Source organism: Salvia splendens, chromosome 22 (genome assembly GCF_004379255.2).
Source record: "Salvia splendens isolate huo1 chromosome 22, SspV2, whole genome shotgun sequence".
Lineage (NCBI taxonomy): Eukaryota > Viridiplantae > Streptophyta > Magnoliopsida > Lamiales > Lamiaceae > Salvia > Salvia splendens.
In genome coordinates, this window is record NC_056053.1 from 23235713 (window position 1) to 23254001 (window position 18289).

The following is an 18289-nucleotide window of genomic DNA, read 5'->3' on the forward strand; positions in this document are numbered from 1 at the left end:
GTCATTATTCCCCTAACCCTATAAACCCTAACCCGGGCCGCAACTAATAAATGATACTATTCACAACTTCAACATTTTTTACTCGTAAATACAATACATTGAACAATTCAAGCCGGGAAAATACATTGTTCTGTCGAAAAAAGAAAATTACAAATCCTAGAAAAAAAAATTATTAAGCCCTAGAAAATAAAATTTACATTTCCTAGAAAAAATATTGAAATAATTTAGAGGATAGAAATGGAGAAATTGGTGGAAGAATGTTGAAGAAATGGGTAAAAATAGGCAAAAAAATATTTTAAAAAAAAGAAAAATAATTTTTTTGGGGGTTTGCGGCCCGTCCCGAAGCTAATAACCCTAGGCCGGACCCCGGGAGCGTCCTCAGGCCGCAACTGCGGCCCCGGGACTGGCCCAGGCCGCAACTTCCGCTCATCCAACGCAACGCCCGGGCCGGGACTCGCTTTTTGCGGCCCGGCCCCAAGCGTTAATGATGCCCTTAGTGCGTTAACCTTTCATTTATTGGGTTAAAAGTGAAATTGTGCTAGAGAGTTTTGTTTGTCTTTCATTTATTTAAGTTAAAATTGAGATTTTATTCTTTATTGCGTTCTCCGAATTAATTCACAAGCTAAATGACAACACAAATATGTAATGTTTACAATCTTCATCCTATATTTACTCAATTAAAGTTTTAAATTCTTATATTTTAATTCGCCTCTAATTAATTAAACCATACTACTAAGTTTATAGATTAAGCTACAGAATAAGAAGACATTATATATATTCAAAATTAAATCTAACTTATAAAGTTTGTATAACTTCTTAATATAAAGAGTAGTGTAAATTGTCACATTATTCAAAGCAAAGAAGATGCATAAAATATTATCGTTATTTTAAGTGATAATTTACTTTTTATACGCATATGTGGCGGGAAGTAAGAAATTTATTCTTTTCAATATAAAAAAAATCATTTAGTCTTTGGTCATATATATCAAGTTATGCTATGGTCTGAAATTAAACGAAAGAAATAAATGGTCAACTAAAATGTAATTATTGGATAATATTACAATTTTTTAAACTTTGACTTTCAAAGAAGTTTTAATTTTACAATTTAAATTATTCATATATTTAATGTGGATATGTTTAATATTTCATATATATTTTTTAAATTATTATTTTTTAAATCAAGCTATTAAATTTATATATTAATTTACCTTTTAGTTGGATTAATGACTTGTATAGCACTGTCAATAAACGTCTTTACTCACACATATTTTCTTTATTTGTATATCTTATTCTAATTAACTCATACCCTTTGATCATTAGTTACACATTTTCTTTTTGTCATTAATTTTATTGTTTTTACTCCACTTAGATTATAAATCAAAATTGCATAAATGTTTCATTCATTAGAGCATCCACTACGCGTCGCGCCGGCGTCCCGCGACGCGTTGCAGCTTGCTGTCCCGCGCCCCGTCCCGCATCCCGTGTCGCCGAGACAAGCGACGGGCCGTCTCTCCACGCGCCTAGGCGACGTGGCGTGACCCGGCGTCGTGAGTGACGCCCACTCGCCGGCCCGCAAGTGGGCGTCGTCACGTGCTGAAGCAATATATATTTTTTTTTACAAAATTCGAATTTTTTAAAATTCAAATCAAGCCAGGCGGCCTCGGGATCGGGCTCGCAGGGAGGCTCGGACACACTTATGGCGGTGTACATGACCGCCACAATGGCGAACGTTTCCCGCTACTCGCCCTCCCAATACGCGACCTGGTGGAACGGAGTTGTGCATATGGCAGCACGACTTGGCCTTCCGACTCCCCCTCCACCTCGATCGCCTCCGGAGGATGATTCGCCTGCGGAGTAGTTTTTTATTTTCTCCAGATTTGTATTTTAAATTATGTTGTGTGTGTTTTTATGTTGTGTGTTTTTTTAATAAAGTGTGTTTGTTTTAATTGAATTGGGTTGGAAAAAAAAAATGAAATTGAATGAATAGTAATTTAAGGGACGGAGCGTTGCAGGTTCCGTCCTTAGTTAAGGGATGGAGGAATAAAGTACACTGAGACCCTCAAATAGTAGTTTAAGGGACGGTTAAGGGACGGTGGGGGGACAGTGTAGTGGATACTCTTAGGAAGTACTCCCTCCGTCCCGCACTACTTGCACTTATTTCCTTTCTGGGCGTCCCAAGTTATTTGCACTCTTTCCATTTTTAGTAACAATTTATACCTACAGCCGTAATTGTTGACTTTGTCTATCACTCATTCCTTAATCTCCGTGCCCAAAAAGAAAGGTGCGAGTAGCGCGGGACAGAGGGAGTAGTAAAATTTTCATTTAGAGTGAGATAAGATAAATACATATTTATTTTTTTAAATCTTCACATTGCTTTGAATTCTTATTTTTATATATATTTATTATATTTTGTATAGCTCTTATGCCCCGTGTGTAACACGGGTGTTAATACTAGTTCTAAGAGCATCTCCAGTAAGACTGGACGTCAAATAGCCCTCACATAGCCTTCACACTGCCACATCATCAGCACTACAATTCTCCTGCCACATCAACTGGACATCAAATAGCCTTCACACTACCTATCCACATCACTAATAACAATTATATAATTTAATTTACACTCGTATCAACATACGAAATTTAATTTACGAGACAAATACGAAAAATTCGAATAATAATATTAAAATTTCAAAAAGTACAATAATTTTAAAAAAATACATTTAAAAAAATTACATAAATTTACATGCTGGTTGCCGTTGGCGACAAAACTGATGGCCGGACCGACGCCCTGGCACTGCTCGTTGAAAAGGGGCGACGAGTTGAGGACGTTTAGGTCGTTGTTCGAACCGGCTATCCCAAAATACGCATACCAAATCCACAACCGGTAATCAGCTACGGCCTCGAGGATCATCGCGGGATTTTTTCCCTTGTAGCCGGTCGTGTAAAACCCCTTCCAGGCAGCGGGACAGTTCTTCCACTCTCAATGCATACAATCTATGCTGCCTAACATTCCAGGGAACCCATGCTGATCCCCGTGCATCCGCAGCAGATTCCGGCAATATTCGGGGTAGGCTTTCGGAGATACTGATCACCGAATACTTCGATCACGCCCTGACAGAAATACTTCATACATTCGATGGCAGTCGTCTCACCGATGTGGAGGTATTAGTCCCACATGTCTGCCGCGGTGCCGTAGGCCAACTGCCTGATTGCCGCAGTGCACTTTTGAATAGGGGTGTGGCCGGGTCTGCCAGCCGCATCGTGCCTGAAGCGGAAATACAGATATCGCTGCTCCAAAGCGTTAACAATACGCATAAACAAGTCCCGCCTCATCCTAAAACGACGCCTGGAATGGTTGGCGTTAAAACGCGGCTCCTCTGCAAAGTAATCTGTGAACAGGCGCTGATGTGCAGCTTCATGATCACGATCAACCACTTGTCGACGGTGGACAACTGGTCGTGGGCGAGGTGCCGCCGGCTGCATATAACCCTGCATCCATCGATCAACCTCACGGCTCGTATAGACATCTAGCTCTTCGTTCATCATACGCTCGTACTCATCCGCATCCCCACCACTACCACCGGCATTACTCATTTCTTAAATTGATCTTGTACAGAAAGTAAGGTAGAGAGAGAGAGTACTCGTTAAAACAAGTGGTGCGAATGAAAATGACGTTCAAAGCGCGTATATATAGTGTTTTCAAAAGAAAAAAAATAAAAAATAAAATCTGACGCCGGTTTGACGCCGATCCGGGACCCACAATGGCGCGGTGAGGATCGGCGTCGGAACCGGCGTCATCGCGCGAATCGGCATGGCCACGCCGATTTCGCTGACGCCGGTTCCAATGGTTCGGCGTCAGAACCGGCGGTGGCGAAAAATCGGCGTCGCGATTTTGACGCCGGCATTGGAGATGCTCTAATAGAATCCAAGTGATTTTTCAAGAAAAAGAAAACAAGAAAAAGGTTTAAAAAGGCATATGATAAAACCAAACCTCATCCCTGCAAAAACCAACTCCACATATTTTCTCTCACTATATTCTTCCACAGTAGAGAGAGAAATCAACACACACACAAAACACACCCATTTAACTTATACTTGCAGCATTATTTTCCTAGAGAGAGAAACCCCCAAATTCACCAATCGCCATGGATTCTCAGAACTATGGCGCCTCCAATCTCCTCTCCCTCGCCTTCCTCGCCCTCCTCTCTATCACCGCCTCCGCATTGCCGGCCGGCCAGATCAATTCCAATTCAGTCCTCGTAGCTCTCCTCGATTCCCACTACACCGAGCTCTCTGAGCTCGTGGAGAAGGCTCTCCTGCTGCAAACGCTCGAAGACGCCGTCACCAACCACAACATCTCCATATTCGCCCCAAGGAACGAGGCATTGGAGAGAGATTTGGATCCCGAATTCAAGAGGTTCCTGCTCGAGCCGCGGAATCTCAAATCTCTCCAAAATCTGCTCCTCTTCCACATGATTCCAACCCGCATTCAGTCCAATCACTGGCCGGTGGGCCCCAGGAAGAAGCCGGTGCTCCACTCCAGCCTCTGCCGCGACGCCGCCGGCGAATTGATTCCTCTGCACGAGAAAAACGGCCAGAAAATCGTCGGCACGGCTAGGGTTATCAAATCCGACGACATCGTCCGCCCCGACGGAGTAATCCACGGCATTGAGAGACTTCTCATCCCCAAATCCGTAGAGCACGAGTTCAATTCTCGCCGCAGCCTCCGCGAGACCTCCGCCGTGATTCCGGAGGGGGCACCTGAGGTCGATCCGCGGACTCACCGCCTGAAAAAACCCGCGCCGCCCGTCCCCGCCGGCGCTCCTCCGGTTTTATCAGTCTACGACGCCCTCGCCCCGGGCCCCTCCCTCGCTCCGGCTCCCGCCCCCGGGCCGGGGGGGCCGCACCACCACTTCGACGGCGAGAGCCAGGTGAAGGACTTCATTCAGACGCTCCTGCATTACGGCGGCTACAACGAGATGGCGGATATTTTGGTAAATCTGACGTCGCTCGCCACCGAGATGGGGCGGCTGGTCTCCGAGGGCTACGTGCTCACGGTTTTAGCTCCCAACGACGAGGCCATGGCCAAGCTCACCACCGACCAGCTCAGCGAGCCCGGAGCGCCGGAGCAGATCATGTATTATCATCTGATTCCAGAGTACCAGACGGAGGAGAGCATGTACAACTCCGTGAGAAGGTTCGGGAAGGTGAAATACGACACGCTGAGACTGCCGCATAAGGTGGTGGCAGAGGAGGCCGACGGCTCGGTGAAATTCGGCCACGGCGAGACCTCCGCTTACCTCTTCGACCCCGACATTTACACCGACGGCAGAATCTCCGTTCAAGGAATCGACGGCGTCCTCTTCCCTGCGGAGGAGACCGCCTCCCCCAAACCTGCTCCGGTCGCGAAGGTCGTTTCCAAGTCGAGAAGAGGTATGTTCATTTATTAACCTTTATTTGTAAATTGTTGATTAAATTTGATGTTACAAATTGGGGGATTTTGGTTTTTCAAGGATGATTGGTGAAATTAGAGAGTAATTACTCACTTATTTAGATAGCGCCGCCGTAATTTGTGTTCCCGGTGGGAAATTGAGGTGTCTCCGGCGAAGTTCAGTTGCAGAAATTTTACGCACATTAATTAGCCCCTTTTTCTCTCTTGATCATAATTTATAATTAAGTCACTAATTAAACATTTTAATTCAAGTAATAGAGCAATTAACCTCTAATTTATGAAACTAGCATCCTATGGTGTTCTATTAGGCAGGCTATTACAATCACATTAGTGCTTCTTCATTAATTAATTTAGTGTTTTAGCCCTAAAATATAGGCATATTTTAGTAAACTGTAATTATGAGTAACAATTAAGAAGCTAGTAACGAAATTTGTCGGTGCGAAATTGGGGTGGGAAGAATCAAGTGGTGGCGGGAACACGGTGGAGCCTCACGAGTGGACAGTGATGTGGGGTTGGTATGCAAAAGTAGTGGCGTCGTGTTGCGTGTGCAGCGTAAGTAGGATGGGATAGAGAGCACTGGCTCATAACAAGAATGATTCCAGAATCCAGGCTAGCCCTGCTGTTGTTTTCCATAATAAATTATTCATTTATTTGACTCTAACAAAAGCTTCAATTGTTGAGACCAGCCTGTAATTTGACAAATTGGAAATATTGATTAAATACCCCACTTTTTATAGGAAAAGAACACTGTATTTTGTGTGGTTTATGATAAGTCTTCTTTACAAATAGTGAGAATCTTGGACTGTACTATAGAAACACAAACAAATATAATTCATATGATAAAGTCCACTGCTAAATTAGCTGGAATGACAATATTGTTTAAAGAAAATAATTGGAGACATGTGGCTTGATTTCTTATAATTTTTTGTAAAATAATTTGCAGGGAAGCTGCTTGAATTGGGATGCAGGATGCTTGGGGCTGTTGGGCAGAATCATCACTTCTCTACCTGTCATTAAATTTTCAAAAAATATATGAAAAAAGTAAATGATAGCTGCAGAAAAGGTGAGCCAAATTACTAAAATTTCAGCAATAGATATAAATTTTATTTTTTAGTTAATAGTAACATATTTTTTCATGGTAATTGGCAGATTTTTAGGATGGTGAATGTCTGTGCATGAGCAGAAGATAAAGGGTGAACCCCACAGGAGAGCTTTTTTCTTTTTTTTGGTTTTGTTATTTTGGTATAAAAACTGTAATTACATACCCATTTTTTTATTTGTATTTAAGTTTGGTCCACCGACAGCCAGTGTATGCACAAATGTATAGTCTTTTTTATTTTTGTTTTTTTATAAAGAGGGTTTGCCTCTGCTTTAAGAATGTCAAGAAAATCTTGTGATGAGAACTACTTTTGCCTTTTTTTTTACTTCTAATAATGGACATTATTGGTTGTCCTTGTGTGGATGGAAAGAACCTTCTTTTTTATAGTAACTCACTTTGTTTATAGTACAAGCAATTTCAGTGGGCATGACATATGCTTTCTTTTTTTGGTTCATTCTTAATCTCCAAGGTTTCCATTAATCACAGCTTGTAATAGCATCACATTTTGTTGTCCTATTATTTGAGTTGGCTTGAATTATAATTTTGGTGAACTATAGTACTCCCTCCCTCTCTCTGTTCCATAATAGTAGAGTTATTTTGTTATTTTGGTACGTTCCATAATAGTGGAGTCATTTCTTTTTTTATTAAAAGTCAACACATTTCTTCTCATTTACTTTCCTCCTTTCTTACTTTATTCTATCTACTTTTTCATCTCTCTTATAATCACGTCTTGTAATCTCCAAGGTTTCCATTAATCAAAACATGTATAGCCAGAGACGACAACCATCTACTTTTCGTCTCTAGTTTCCACCAGACCACGCGTGCCAACTGCTAACTTGGCTGCCACATTATGATATTCTTGCTACCTTACCTCGAGGTTATTATTACATGATTCTAAGATCCATCAATTTTTAGAACTTCCCAAGTTCGATTTGCCCTTAGAACATGACCTCCCAACTCTCCCAAACCCCTAATTTCTATATTTCCTAATAACACGATCCAATCTGAATCACTACAAGCTCTTACTACATCTAATATTTTTACTACATTGACCACCATCTACTCAAATTCTACTACACCTATATTATATGGGTATATAATTTTTGTTTTAAAAGTTAAAAGTGTAAATGAATGGGTATATATCAAGTAAGGCACAAGGTGGCAAGTGGAATGTAAGTTACGGTAGAACCTTCGCAAGAATCAATAGTGGTTGTTACATGGATTAATAATAATTAATTAATTAATAATGTCTCATGTCTGAAAATAATAAATTAATTAAAAATGTCTCATGTCTGAAAAAGACAGCTTATTAAGTGGTAGATGCTAATATGGTTTTCACAAAAAATTAAGATGCTGCGTCTAATATAAGAGATGGATGGAGACATCATATCTAACTTATAGTATTACTATAATTATCAATTATTGGTTGCATGTCTCTACAATAGTTCTTTCAAACAACCCTCTTTGTCTTTCCTACAACTTAATTATTTACTTCATAGCAAATTCAACTACTTACCTTCGAATAGTTCACCTTTCCAAATTAATTTTCTAATTAAAACTTTACTTTCATGAGTATGGAGTGTAATTTCATTATCAGATTAAACTTTCACTATAATTCTCTTCTTATTTTTTGTCTTCTTATTCAATCATCGGTCATTTCAACGTGTACTCCAACCTTACATTATGAAAATTGCATATTGTGGGAATTCTTCAATTCTTTTATATCCCATAAATATTTATTTTCATTTATATATCTAAAATAATTATAAATATAACTTAAATAAAAATTATTTAAGTAAAAGTAATTAACTGGCTGCGGGACACCCAAATTAGTGTGGGGTGAAATTAATTAATAACTTAACCATGTGATGTGATAAACTAATTAATCACGAATTTATATGGTGTGGTTATTAGTTTATGGAATGATTAGTTGGTGGTGTTGAATGTGACTTTGCAATGTCAACACTCAACTAAATTCACTTTATTCTTTGTTTGAGCATTTGGTAAATAATAATTCTCCAAGTTTAATTTACTACTTAAATTAATATCTTCTTCCATTTCACGTGCACAACCTTTCTCTAATTATTAGTGGGATTATTATATTGTGATCTAATAGTGCATGTATATTGTGAATCTGCATTATATATGCTCGATGTGTAATGTTAGATAAAAAATAATAGAAAATTTTATTTTTAGATCTCAATCGAAAAAGGAACTCATAAATGTCAGCTGTTTCCATTAAAGCGAAATGAGTCGGTAGAAGATATTTTTAAAAAAAAAAATCCAACATCTTAAATAAGATGTTGATTGTGGGGTTTTCGGTTGGTCGAGACAAATAAAAACATGGTACTTTTATTGTAGTATTGATATATGAGTCATGAAAGATAATAATATTGTAGAACTCCGTTTTAATTAATTTAAATACAAAAAGAGTTGTTCGTAAAAAACATCAATTTATAAAGAAAAAAGTACTTATTATAAATTAACTTTCATTCTCATATTCCATGACATTTCAATCACAAAAATATAATTTTATTCAAGCCATCATTTTATTAATAAACTTATTCCATTAATACTTAAATTCCCTACTCTAACCCTGACATTTATGTGTATCGGGTACCCGATATCCGAATGAACAGACTAGACCGCCCAAAATCCAAATGTCAATTAAAAAAATTGTACACTTTCTTTTAATGGGCCAAAGCCCAAATCTTCTATTTGAGCAACTTCAATGGGCCTTTGAGTTATGCAATGCAAATATAAGACATAGGGAAAGGGCTATAAAAAGAATTAGGCTGCAGTTTGCAACAACTACAACTTAGAAAATCATTATGCTCTATTCAGTGACTGTTATATTCATATTTCACTTAATTTATAGCCAATTTGAGCTAAATATCAGTTCTTGCTTGAATTTTAGTTTGACATCACATAACTAAAGCATCTGAGTCCTGAGAGCAAACTGAAGTTTCCTTGAAACAATTCTATATGCACATAAATCTTCACATTATACAAATATCATAATAATTTGGCAAAGGGAATCACAAACATTACTCTTTTTCTTTTTGTTTAATGTCAAGAACCTTTGGCAGCAGCCTCTCTGAACTTGATGTTAAAGTTACTCAGATTCCTCTTGCTACCATAATCTGCATTCTCTTTCTGCATCATCGCCACGAACTCGTTGCAATCTATTCGGCCATCCTGCAACAAAAAAACAAAAAAAAAAAAAATTAAGCCATGTTATGTGCTTTTCATGACTAAAAACTAATGAAAAGCAACAAGAATTTATTTACATTGTTCTGATCAACTTCGCGGATGATGTCTTCCAAATGAGAATCTTGCAATCCAAACTCTTGGCACGCCTTCTGCAGCTCGTCTTGTGTGATGAAGCCGCTGCCATCCTTGTCGAAGTAGGAGAAGGCCGTGTAGAGATGGTCCTCTCTCTCGATCTTGTTCAGATGCAGCATTGCTGCTATGAACTCCCCGTAGTCTATGCTCCCACTGTTGTCCACATCTGCCTGCACGCGTGTAAAATGTCAACTGCAACGCACACGTTTCCTTTGACTAGATGATGGCAATATTCATTCCACTTACAGACTTCATGAGATCATAAATCTCAGATTCACTGAGATCAGCACCAACTCTTTCAAGACCAGCCTTGAGCTCTTCAAATGTGATGTAACCACTGTTATCCGTGTCGATCATCTTGAACATTTCTCTCAGCCCTCCTATTTCCTCTTCAGACAGACTCTCTGCAATCACCTACAACCATTTTTCCCCTAAAAATTTAGTCGAAAACTTTCCATGTTTGCCAAGATTGATAGATAGTTAAGACTTATGAGTGCCTTATACCCTTAGAGCCATTTTCTTGAGCTTGTCCATAGCTGAAAACTGCGTTAAACGGCTTAAAACTGCAGAGTCGAGAGGCTTATCAGGCGCTACTCCCTCCACCTGCACCCAAGGATGGCCTGCAAGAAACGACATCGCCTCTGATGTTATCATATTTGAGCCCTCAAACATAAGGCAGCCAACAAAATTTAAGTACTCACAAAGAATTTGATGAGCTGTGATACGCTTCCTGGGATCACGCAGGAGCATCCTCCTCACGAGATCCTTGGCGCTCTCGGATATGCCAGGCCATGGATCCGAGTTGAAATCAACGGTTCCATTCAAAACCTCTTCAAATATTTCTTGCTCAGTCTCTGCCAAAATGTAAGCACAAGCATGGGAAATTTGTTCAAGGCTGAGTAAATAGAAAACAATGGAATCACAACTTACCTCCCCAAAACGGGGGCACACCACAGAGAAGGATATATACTATGACACCGGCACTCCAGACATCTACCTCTGGTCCATAGTGCTTGCAAAGCACCTCTGGAGCGACGTAGTAAGGGCTTCCAACCACGTCCGAAAACATATCCCCTGTCGTTGTTTGTCAATCCAAATATTGCTCAGCCTCATAAACCAAGTAATTGTGAACTATGACAAGCAATCTTCAGCATATAAACAAATTTTGAAAAGTAAAGCAAATAAATCAGAGAGTTTTGTGCTATGAATACAGTATTAGAAGGATATGTTCATCAGTTCCTACAACGTGGACCACACAAATACACGTCGACTTTGGCCTACTCCGATACCATGTTAGAATTGACTCCATCTTCCCCTTAAAGGCCTTTAATTTATACCAAGTTGATGTGGGACAAATAGGGCTTCAACAGACAACATCTGTAAGTTTTTACTAATCAAAAGATGGAAACTATAGCTTAACAATTAAGATATCAATGTTCTAATCCACCTTTTGCAACTAAAACCATCACATTCTCTTAGACATAATAACTACACATCAATACCAACATTCACTACAACATATTGTGAAGTTCTAAGCCAAGAAACATGATAAAACAAGAGGCATAAACATTCACCTGGCTTAAAAAACATGGACAGTCCAAAATCAATGGTCTTCAAAGGCGAATCCTCGTCCTCATTCACGAAAAGGAAGTTCTCGGGCTTGAGGTCCCGATGCATCACTCCCAAAGAATGACATGTTTCTATCACACTAACTATAGTCCTAGTAAGCTCTGCGGCCTTCTTCTCCGAATAATGCCCCCTCTTGAGGATCCTATCAAAGAGCTCACCCCCTCCACACAGCTCCATCACAACATGGACTGCAGTGGCATCCTCGTACGCCCCCTTGATAGAGACGACATTCGAATTCCCCGACAAGTGATGCAAAATCTCCACCTCCCTCCTCACATCATCCACATCCTCCCTAGTCAGCAGCTTCCTCTTAGCAATGGACTTGCAAGCATACTCTTTCCTGGTCTCCTTCTCAACGCAGAGGAACGTCGTCCCAAACTGGCCTTGCCCGAGTTTTCGCCCAAGCTCAAAGTCCTCCTTGAGCTGCCCTGACTTGGATCTCAGCACAGAGTCCACCCGAAGGCCGGCGCTCACAGCCCTCGTGAAAACCAGAGGCTTCTTGGGCTTGGGGGGTGGTAAAGATTCTTCCTTTTTCTCTGCCTTGGGTGGAGGGGGCTGTGGGGGTGCCTCAAGCTCCATCTTGGGGGGCTGAGGGGGGCTGGTCTGGACAGGGGGAGGAGGAAGAGGGGTTGTTTGTATGGGTATAAAGGTGTCATCTTTGTCTTTCTTGTGATGGTAAGTAATCACGGTTGGCCACTTAACCCACCATAGTGTGTGTGAGATTGTGGAGAACCAGCAATTCTTTGCATTGATGCTACACTTGTTTCCCATTCTTCTTCTTTTTTTTTTGGTTATGTACAAAATCACATGCTAATCATATTTGTGATGTGTGTGATCAAAATCAGTGTGTGAAATGGGAAAAGTGTTGAAACCACTAGGGGGGGGGGGGGGGCTTTGATAACCCCAGAAAAAACCCAAATTGTGATTGAAAATTCAAGAACAAATGGTGAGATAGAAGGAATTGAAAATGGCGATTGAGGAATGGGAAGGGTTCTGAATTATATACATCTATGTATATATATACATGTGCGTGTGTGTGTGTTTGTCTCTCTCCCCTTGGGTGAAGAATATTTGATTTAGGATTGAATCATCTCTTCCTGTTTTATTGAAATGTGAGAGAATGGGGAGAGGGGGATGGAGGGGGTGAGGGAATAAGGTAGGTTTTTCTGTTGGAAGCTGTGAAAAAAACTGAATTAATTGAGCATATATATATATATATATACATTCAATTAATCAATTTATGTGTTTAAGTCGTAATTATGAATTAAATACTCTTAATTATTAATCTGAGCAATAAATATCCCGTTATTAATATTCATTACAATTTCTAGGGATTTCATGCTACAATTTTGGACTCTGTTTTATAAGTTTTATAGTTTGGATAATTCTATATATTTTAAATTGATTACATACATGTTGCACATATTTTTAGGTCATTTTTTTCATATAACCTCAAAATAAATTAATTTATTTTGAGGTTATATGAATTAAAAAAATAAATTAATTTATTTTGAGGTTATAACCTCAAAATAAATTAATTTATTTTGAGGTTATAACCTCAAAATAAATTAAATAAAAAAAAACCTAAAAAAAAAACCTCAAAATAAATTAATTATCTTACCCTACCAAAATAAATTAAATGAATATATATATATATATAGGGGTGCATTATAATGATAACCCCAATTTGTGTGATAACCCTATAACTAAATCTTCACCACACATTTTTAAAATATGTGGTCTAGATTTAATCTAACAAAACTAACATTTTATCAAATAAAACTATCATATTTCGGTTATATAAGGGCAAAATTGTCATTTCGGATATATCAAAATTTGACCTATCAAATCGCTCTGCCTCTCTTCCTCTCCCGCTCCCTCCACTATCTTCGCGAAATCCTCCAAACCCAACAACCCGTCCCCGTCCGAGTCCATCGGCGCCACCGCCGCCTCCGCCTCTTCAGCCGCCATGTCGCCACCGTATATTAATGTATGTGTAGAGATAGAGAGTGTATGCGTATACGAGTGAGTAATCTGCTTGGATTTGTGAATGAATCGAGATCACGACGCACCGTTGTTCTGTAAATATAGCATAAGCTGGTTTGCCTTTACTCACTCTCACTGTGTGATGTGAATATATACTTGTGTGTGGGTTTGTGTGTGAGAAATATTATTGTTTTTTGGGGGGAGGGGGGTGGTGTAGGGTGGGGGAAGTAATGCCGCGTTGTATAGAATGCTGCGGAATAATATACAGTGCATATGGATAATTTTGATATGATTAATATACATAAATATTTTTATCTAAAATCCCAAAATTTGGAGAGTACTAAACTTTGCTTGTTGTATTGTGACTATTGTCCACATTATTAATTAGAGGTAATGAGTTGTGGAAAACGTTTTCGACGAATGAAAATAACAGTACTTTTAAGAAATGAAAGGAATAATACTGATCTTCAATTTTTTGATTTGGAGATTTTAGCTTGTTAATAAAATCGCAACAAATTGAAAGTTGTATTGAAAGCTAATATTATCATATAAAATGATAGTTTCAGAAGGTAAAATGATAGTTGCACTTGATAAAATGATAGTTTCAGGGGATAAAATGATAGTTTCAGAAGGTAAAATGATAGTTGCACTTAATAAAATGATGGTTTCAGGAGATAAAATGATAGTTTCAGGGGATAAAATGATAGTTTCAAATGATAAAATGATAGTTTCAAATGATAAAATGATACTTTGCATAAAATGATAAAATGATAGTTTCAAATGATAGTTTCAAATGATAAAATGATATTTTTGCATAAAATGATAAAATGATAGTTTCAAATGATAGTTTCAGTGGATAAAATGATAGTTTGAAATGATAAAATGATAGTTTCAATTACAAATCGTGTTTTGTCATGTCCTCTGCTGTGTCCTTTGCAATCGTGTTTCAATCACGCATCTTAGACCTTATTTTAGCTGCAACAGCTTCATGAATATGAGAAAAAAAATCAATATAGCAAAAAATCAAAGACACATCACTCTTGTTCAGAAAACACTTCACTCTTGTTCACAAAACACATCACTCTTATTCTGATTTTACTTCACTCTTGTTCAGAAAACACATCACTCTCGTTCAGAAAACACATCACTCTTATTCTGATTTTACTTCACTCTTGTTCACAAAACACATCACTCTTGTTCAGAAAACACTTCACTCTTGTTCACAATACACTTCACTCTTTTTCACAAAACACATCACTCTTGTTCAGAAAACACTTCACTCTTGTTCACAAAACACATCACTCTTATTCTGATTTTACTTCACTCTTGTTCACAAAACACATCACTCTTGTTCAGAAAACACATCACTCTTATTCTGAGTTTACTTCAGTCTTGTTCACAAAACACATCACTCTTGTTCAGAAAACACTTCACTCTTGTTCACAATACACTTCACTCTTTTTCACAAAACACATCACTCTTGTTCGGAAAACACTTCACTCTTGTTCACAAAACACTTCACTCTTGTTCAGAAAACACTTCACTCTTTTTCACAAAACACATCACTCTTGTTCAGAAAACACTTTACTCTTGTTCACAAAACACATCACTCTTATTATGATTTCACTTCACTCTTATTTGCAAAACAACTATAAATCTAACCATGTAAACATAATACAAAGGCCATACGATTTTCATAATCAGTTAACATCAGTGAAACAACTATAAATCTAACCAAAGAAACTACGGTTTTCATAATCACTTAAAGTCAGTGAAACAACTATAAATCTAACTCAGAGTATCATTCTATCCGGCAAAACTATCATTTTATCAACTCAGAGTATCATTCTATGATAAACTCGGATTTTAACTGTTTTATTGGACATTAAACATGATCTTTTGTGTGCTTTCATTGCATTATCTTAGAGTTTATGTCCATGTTTCACTATAAAGGTGCTTTGATGAGTTTATCTAGTGTTTGAAGTTAAAATAGGTCAAAAAAAGGGTCAAAATGAGCCAAGACGAGGCTGGGGTCTGCTTCAAACGTTAATCTTCCTATCAAGATGGGGTCCAAATCCTATTTTGAGACTACCATTGTCTTCATCATCGAAAGAGCTTCGCGTGGGTACCTCACACGCCCCAATCGGAGTTCGGATGAGAGAAATATGACCGATCTACAAAAGCCGCGCGCGATTGCCGGGAGTGCTACCCGACCGGGTGGAATTTATGTTGAATAATTCCACCCGGCTGGGTCGCCAGTTTTGTTCATGAAGAATCCAGAGAGTTTCACCCGGCCGGGTGAATACTCAGTTCAATAATTCCACCCGGCCGGGTCGCCAGTTATGTACATACCTACAAATCAATCGATCATCCTAATCAATAAAAATAGATAATAAATATAAATGAAAACTATATTCATTTTGTCACAATGCCATATACTAGTAATTAATTTAATTTCCCATCCTAATTGTTGTATTATATAGACCAAAGGAAATTTTTTTTTTTACAACAACGCTATATAAAAAAACATTACTCTAAATAAGATGTGATTTCAAGAAATTATAATGCACGAAAATAAAAAAATTATCGAAGAAACAACAGTAATTATGAAGAAGCTTGAATCCCATCCCACAATATGCAGTAATAAAACATATAGTAGATGGAAATCTTAAACGATTACCAAAACATGGAGTATTAGTGTTGTGTGAGTTGGGCTAGTGGGTGTGGTGTTGAATTGGTTGTTAAGTTGAGAAAGAGGCAGGCCACTGCACAGTCATCAACCTCTGAAGTTGGATACTTATTCATCCATGCAATTCAACTATCATTTCAGGGGATAAAATGATAGTTTCAGGAGATAAAATGATAGTTTCAGGAGATAAAATGATAGTTTCAGGAGATAAAATGATAGTTGCACTTGATAAAATGATGGTTTCAGGGGATAAAATGATAGTTTCAGGGGATAAAATGATAGTTTCAGAAGGTAAAATGATAGTTGCACTTGATAAAATGATGGTTTCAGGGGATAAAAGTAAAAGTATCATTTTATCAACTCATAGTATCATTCTATCCGGCAAAACTATCATTTTATCAACTCAGAGTATCATTCTATTCGGCAAAACTATCATTTTAGCATCACTAAAATGAAGAACATGTAGACAACTATGTATTGGATAGCTCATCAAATATATAAAAAATGATTTTTTATGTTTAACTTCTAGGCAAGATTACAGATAAAAAAGACACTAAAACCTCTTTCAAAAAAAATTTTACTGAACAAATAAAGAAGATCTCACCCATTCGAATAAAATCATCATCAAATTAATTATAAAACTGAGTTGATGCTGAGTTTAGTTTCAGCTGATATTACAAAAGAAAGATATATATAGAGTTTTGAGGTGTACCAATCAAATTGTACATGCACCCTCTTTCTCATTTTTTATGGTACAATTATTTTTGGAACGAAATTAAGACTCACTAGCTTTGTCTAACGACGGTGGCGAGGAGAGTCAACATTTCTCGGTCGGCCTTCTTTCGGGAAGAGATGGTGCGATTCTGTTCCAGATCCGGCGTCGTCTGCCGCTTTAGAAGCTTCATCAACCAGAATTCTTCCCTCAACACCATCAAATCTGGGAACAAAATCGATGAGAAGAGGAATATGGAAACAAAATCGCTGAGAAAGAGGAGAGAATCGAACTGAGAGAGAATGAAAGAATGGAGCGAAATTCAGAAATTAAATGAGAGAAATGACATATTTACCCCTTGCGCCTTTTTTTATGAAGTAAATCTAAGTTTGAATCCCAGCCACAAGATTAGAAAATATGTGCGGTCCAGATTTGGTTATAGGGTTATCACATAAATTGGGGGTTATCATATGGTCACAACTATATATATATATATATATATATATATATATATATATATATATATATAGGGGAACGTTATTCTCCTTTTCATATCTTAGATCCTTTTTTCTTCTTAATATTACGCGTTAGATCTAAGGCATCAACGGATCAGATTGATTCTATAAAACTGATTCCGTGTTGCATTATAGAAGGTGGTTGTATGCATTACAGGGTTATTATTGACATTTGACGGAAAAGTACCTGCCACATTTTGGTATCTGCGAATAATGCACCACATGGTCACGAGTAATGCATATAATTGACTATATAATGCACAATATGTGAACTGCAATGCATACGAATAAGATGTACCATGTTATGATGTTTGGACACACGTTTCTTGTTTCCCCTAAGGGTTTAATAAGCTTAGGGGCTAGGGTATAGTACGCAGACACGTATGTAATCTTCACATGGTAACGAGAAATGGATATAATTGACTATATAATGCACAATTTGTGAACTGCAATGCATACGAACAAGATGTGCTGTGTTATGATGTTTGACACACGTTTCTTGTTTCCCCTAAGGGTTTAATAAGCTTAGGGGCTAGGGTATAGTACGTACGCATTAATAACAAATTATAAAACGATACGAATAATTCACCAAATTGTCACGAGTAATGGATGTTATTAACTATATAATGCACAATATGTTAACTGCAATGCATACGAATAAGATGTACCATGTTATGATGTTTGACACACGTTTCTTGTTTCCCTAAGGGTTTAATAAGCTTAGGGGCTAGGGTATAGTACGTAGACATTACTAACAAATTGTTGTTATTGGAATATATGTATGTGCATTATTTGGTTTAGGTAGTGCATTATATAGCTGTTAATTGTCATTATCTGAGTATATTATGCATTATTACAGGTA

General features: G+C 38.0%; 2 protein-coding genes across 2 annotated transcripts; one reads left to right on the forward strand and one right to left on the reverse strand.

Annotated features, from left to right (window-relative positions):
* Positions 1-3985: 3985 nt before the first annotated feature.
* LOC121787267 (fasciclin-like arabinogalactan protein 16) lies at positions 3986-6855 on the forward strand. The gene is made up of 3 exons (XM_042185951.1): positions 3986-5433; positions 6396-6515; positions 6602-6855. Exons 1-2 carry the CDS (start codon positions 4146-4148, stop codon positions 6467-6469), a joined length of 1362 nt encoding a protein of 453 aa, XP_042041885.1. The 5' UTR covers positions 3986-4145; the 3' UTR covers positions 6470-6515; positions 6602-6855.
* A 2655-nt stretch (positions 6856-9510) lies between these two features.
* On the reverse strand, positions 9511-12686 carry LOC121787266 (calcium-dependent protein kinase 26-like). The gene is made up of 7 exons (XM_042185950.1): positions 11471-12686; positions 10827-10970; positions 10598-10750; positions 10401-10516; positions 10143-10310; positions 9842-10066; positions 9511-9749 (listed from the first exon to the last, which is right to left on the reverse strand). The coding sequence occupies exons 1-7, from the start codon at positions 12294-12296 to the stop codon at positions 9624-9626; spliced, it is 1758 nt and encodes a 585-aa protein (XP_042041884.1). The 5' UTR covers positions 12297-12686; the 3' UTR covers positions 9511-9623.
* Positions 12687-18289: the final 5603 nt, after the last annotated feature.

Excerpts from the sequence above, each read along its gene's own strand:
- LOC121787267 (XM_042185951.1), top strand. The coding sequence starts at position 4,146 with ATGGATTCTCAGAACTATGGCGCCTCCAATCTCCTCTCCCTCGCCTTC. Across the intron at positions 5,434-6,395 it reads CGTTTCCAAGTCGAGAAGAG|GGAAGCTGCTTGAATTGGGA; the intron begins GTATGTTCATTT and ends AATAATTTGCAG.
- LOC121787266 (XM_042185950.1), bottom strand. The coding sequence starts at position 12,296 with ATGGGAAACAAGTGTAGCATCAATGCAAAGAATTGCTGGTTCTCCACA. Across the intron at positions 10,311-10,400 it reads TCAAGAAAATGGCTCTAAGG|GTGATTGCAGAGAGTCTGTC; the intron begins GTATAAGGCACT and ends AAATGGTTGTAG. Across the intron at positions 9,750-9,841 it reads GCGAAGTTGATCAGAACAAT|GATGGCCGAATAGATTGCAA; the intron begins GTAAATAAATTC and ends TTTTTGTTGCAG.